Source organism: Poromitra crassiceps (genome assembly GCF_964638095.1).
Source record: "Poromitra crassiceps genome assembly, chromosome: 8".
In the NCBI taxonomy this organism is placed as follows: Eukaryota; Metazoa; Chordata; class Actinopteri; order Beryciformes; family Melamphaidae; genus Poromitra; species Poromitra crassiceps.
Genome location: NC_139629.1, coordinates 25,249,123 through 25,254,122, shown reverse-complemented (window position 1 = coordinate 25,254,122; position 5,000 = coordinate 25,249,123). Strand labels below are relative to the sequence as shown.

General features: G+C 43.8%; 1 protein-coding gene across 1 annotated transcript in view; it reads left to right on the top strand.

The window, feature by feature from the left end:
• il11ra (interleukin 11 receptor subunit alpha) overlaps window positions 1-5,000 on the top strand; it is a gene marked incomplete at its 5' end in the record, with an annotated part of 32,319 nt that overhangs the window by 23,684 nt on the left and 3,635 nt on the right. Inside the window, 2 exons of the mRNA XM_083641131.1 lie at window positions 693-837; window positions 2,837-2,947. Of these exons, the coding sequence (XP_083497257.1) occupies window positions 693-837; window positions 2,837-2,947 (256 nt within the window). The remainder of the gene's footprint in view (window positions 1-692; window positions 838-2,836; window positions 2,948-5,000) is intronic.

Here is a 5,000-nt window from a genome sequence, read left to right as displayed (position 1 = left end):
AGCTTGAGAGCGAGAGTCGCAGGCAAGTCTATGTACGGATATGGGACTCTTGTAGGGGAGACGATCACGTACTACCCGGAAAGAGTGCCAAACGGGGCTACTTTTACTGTAGCTTTGCTGCATGCTTGTAACCCTGACTGCCACCTGGTGGCTAACTCTTGTAACAGAGGGCAGCATTTGTATTAATAAAAGATAATGGAAGTAAATGCACCTGTTTATTTTAATGATGGATCATAATACAATGCAATTCCAAATGCACTTTATTTTAAAAGTAGCCACACAGTGAGAAAAAATAAATCATGTATTGGGGAAAAAAAGTGATGCATCGATTCAAGATGCATCGAGATGCATCGATAATCGTTTTATCATCTTATCGTCGCCCTCTGAATCGGAATCGAATCGTGAGGTGTCTAGAGATTCCCACCCCTAACACACACATACACACACACGTGCGCGCACACACACACACACACACACACACACACACAGGATGGCTAGCTAGAATCCTCATGTTTCTCTCTCCCTCTCTCTCTCTGCCTCTCTCCCTCTTCCTCTCTCTCTCTGTCTGTTTCTCTCTCCCTCTTCCTCTCTCTCTCTCTCTCCCTCTTCCTCTCTCTCTCTCTCTCTCTCTGTCTCTCTCTCCCTCTTCCTCTTCCTCTCTCTCCCTCTTCCTCTCTCTCTCTCCCTCTCAGATTGAGTGTAATGACAGTGTGGTGAAGCTATTTGACGCCCTGGCCGGCCACCTGCATCAGGTGCAGGTGCGAGCACAGGACGGGGTGGACACAGACGGCCAGTGGAGCGAGTGGAGCGCGGAGGGGCTTGGCCAGCCTTGGCAAGGTCAGAAAGACCAGTGGGTCTTCAAGGTTACTTGAAGACGTGTTGCAGGCAGCAGTACATATATATATACAGTATATATGAATCCATATTCATATAGAGCTTAGTAAAGAAACAAGTGTAAAGCCAACAGAACTAGAATACTATGAACTAGAAAAAGGATACAGGATTAATTTAGTTGTATGCGTTTTTTACGTAAGTACGTAAATAAGTAAGTAACATTTTATTTAGATAGCACCTTTTTAAAGAAAGTTACAGAAATATAATACAGAAAAATAGACAACATAAAATACAACAATACGAATCAGCGTAACAATAACAAATCCCCCAGAAATGCCCGCAGCAGTTAACTAGTATGAGTTGTGCCAAACAAACGTTAATATCTCAAAAACGATACATCACATCGCTTATATTTTGACATCCTGAGTGAGAGCAGAAGTAGCTCAAGAATTGGATGTATAATATAATATTATGCATGTCGTGGTAAAGTTGTGTGAACTGTCAAAGTTTTTAAAATGTAAACCGCACAGCCGGAGCTAGAGTGAGCACTCAAGGCTGGCTCCATAGGGAACCATTGACGTTTTCCCCCAGTTTGTTTACCAAAATGCTGCTCGGCTGATCCCTCGTATACAAAAAGGTTAAGTTATTATAGCCCCATTAAAGGGAAGGCAAGTCTTTGAGCAGCTTTTTGAAAACCATTTACCAATTCAGCTGATCTATCCATTCTGTAGGGGAAGACAGTGATAGGTTCAGCTGATCTATCCATTCTGTAGGGGAAGACAGTGATAGGTTCAGCTGATCTATCCATTCTGTAGGGGAAGACAGTGATAGGTTCAGCTGATCTATCCATTCTGTAGGGGAAGACAGTGATAGGTTCAGCTGATCTATCCATTCTGTAGGGGAAGACAGTGATAGGTTCAGCTGATCTATCCATTCTGTAGGGGAAGACAGTGATAGGTTCAGCTGATCTATCCATTCTGTAGGGGAAGACAGTGATAGGTTCAGCTGATCTATCCATTCTGTAGGGGAAGACAGTGATAGGTTCAGCTGATCTATCCATTCTGTAGGGGAAGACAGTGATAGGTTCAGCTGATCTATCCATTCTGTAGGGGAAGACAGTGATAGGTTCAGCTGATCTATCCATTCTGTAGGGGAAGACAGTGATAGGTTCAGCTGATCTATCCATTCTGTAGGGGAAGACAGTGATAGGTTCAGCTGATCTATCCATTCTGTAGGGGAAGACAGTGATAGGTTCAGCTGATCTATCCATTCTGTAGGGGAAGACAGTGATAGGTTCAGCTGATCTATCCATTCTGTAGGGGAAGACAGTGATAGGTTCAGCTGATCTATCCATTCTGTAGGGGAAGACAGTGATAGGTTCAGCTGATCTATCCATTCTGTAGGGGAAGACAGTGATAGGTTCAGCTGATCTATCCATTCTGTAGGGGAAGACAGTGATAGGTTCAGCTGATCTATCCATTCTGTAGGGGAAGACAGTGATAGGTTCAGCTGATCTATCCATTCTGTAGGGGAAGACAGTGATAGGTTCAGCTGATCTATCCATTCTGTAGGGGAAGACAGTGATAGGTTCAGCTGATCTATCCATTCTGTAGGGGAAGACAGTGATAGGTTCAGCTGATCTATCCATTCTGTAGGGGAAGCCACTGATAGGCTACAAGTTGTAAGCGGGGAGGGCTGATTGGTTGAGACAAGATAAAACAGAATTGCAATAGAGAGCCAACGTCGGCGTCACTTCCTACTTCAGCATGCGTACCAAGAGTTTTTCATCCGCCATTTATTTTCCCATAGACATTTCAGAAAAATGCTTATAATTTTTTTTTGTACTTGGTCAAAGGAAACAATTCTATATTTAGAAACAGGAGAGACCATACATTTCACTCGGACCAAAACGTAAAAAAAAAAATTGCGGATGTAAAATAAATATTTATTCAACGTTGCGTTTGTGTGTGTGTGTGTGTGTGTGTGTGTGTGTGTGTTGCAGCAGCCTACAGCACCGGCGAGCCTGCGGAGGAGTTCCTGCCGGACGTGCCGTTCCCTGCTGATCCGTTTCCGGTGAACACAAAGCCCGACACGTCCACTGTGAAGACACCCAGTAAGACTCATATTATAGTCATAATAATGCCCCATTCATAAAAAGCCTGCTGCTTAATTGTATTTACTTCACTACTTCTTCCACTTCAAGACATGGAAACAGCTTCTCGCTGTCTGTTGAAGCTTCTCCTGAGACCTCCGATGGTCCAGACAGAGTCTCTCAGCAAGACTCATACCGTCTTCGACGACAAGACGTTTCCCTGAGGGAGAATCATATTTTAAGGTGTCATCCATCGTCCGTTACAATAATCAGGTCTGAAACGTCCACTGCTGCTGCGTAACAAAGACTTGTTATGATCATATCCACACCCAGAATACTTGACTTGTAAAGTGCCGTGGTTAATTATATCATCTCTATATTGAGACACAAAGCCTGAAGGAAATTAACAAGATTTATTTCTCTGGAGAGTCCTAATGTAGGCCTACTCAAAGTCCCTGAAATGTCCAAATGCTGCAAAGTCCCACAGTAAAAGGTTTATTATTAGATTTATTACACTCGGAACCAAAACAAATATGAACCTGTTTGAGGGGAAATTATTAATAGAGCCGAGCTGCTTAAATGATGGATCAGGATCAAAGTGCGGCCGGCCTTCTGTGTACAGGTCGCTCTCAGAACCGTGCCCGTGGACTTTAATGTGACAATAAATTCACTCCGTTTGGGTTCGAGCCTGAAAACCTCTTCCCTCCACGGCCACAGGATCCTTTTTCTGCACCGTTTTATTACAGGGACAGGGAGAAACTGAGTGAGAAGACATTATTTACTGTTGTTATGGATAGAACAGTGCACGTACTTCCAGCATGACCACATTATTTACAACATGTGCACAGGGTGAGGAGTTGAGTGCAAAACATTGCACTCTACAGGTCAATATGTGCACAGGGTGAGGAGTTGAGTGCAAAACATTGCACTCTACAGGTCAATATGTGCACAGGGTGAGGAGTTGAGTGCAAAACATTGCACTCTACAGGTCAATATGTGCACAGTGTGAGGAGTTGAGTGCAAAACATTGCACTCTACAGGTCAATATGTGCACAGTGTGAGGAGTTTAGTGCAAAACATTGCACTCTACAGGTCAATATGTGCACAGGGTGAGGAGTTGAGTGCAAAACATTACACTCTACAGGTCAATATGTGCACAGGGTGAGGAGTTGAGTGCAAAACATTGCACTCTACAGGTCAATATGTGCACAGGGTGAGGAGTTGAGTGCAAAACATTACACTCTACAGGTCAATATGTGCACAGGGTGAGGAGTTGAGTGCAAAACATTACACTCTACAGGTCAATATGTGCACAGGGTGAGGAGTTGAGTGCAAAACATTACACTCTACAGGTCAATATGTGCACAGGGTGAGGAGTTGAGTGCAAAACATTGCACTCTACAGGTCAATATGTGCACAGGGTGAGGAGTTGAGTGCAAAACATTACACTCTACAGGTCAATATGTGCACAGGGTGAGGAGTTGAGTGCAAAACATTGCACTCTACAGGTCAATATGTGCACAGTGTGAGGAGTTGAGTGCAAAACATTGCACTCTACAGGTCAATATGTGCACAGTGTGAGGAGTTTAGTGCAAAACATTGCACTCTACAGGTCAAAAGAGGACATGGTGGAAAAATTGTGAAAATGTTCTTGGTTATCAAATTGTAGCTTAGCGAAAAATAAACTTGATTAGCGATCAGACAGCGATCAGACAGCTCAGTCTTTTCGGCCAATCAGACAGCTCAGCTAGAGCGATCTGTTGTATCATGTTTCCGTGGTGACGTATTAACGACCTTGGCTGGGTTTCCCAAAAGCTTCTTTGCGCTAAGAAGCTAATTCAACCCTTCTTAAGGCCCCCTTAAGAAGCAAACGCGTTTCCCAATTGCTTCTTTACGAAGGCATGCGTTTCCCAAAAGCTTCTTAGCGCTAAGAAGCTTCTTTGACCCTTCTTAAGGCTCCCGTAAGAAGCCAACGAAGCCAACGCGTTTCCCGATTGCTTCTTAGCCTAAAATTATCTTCCAATTATCCTCTGTTAAGAAGGCTGCGTTTCCCAAAAGCTTCTTAGCGCTAAGA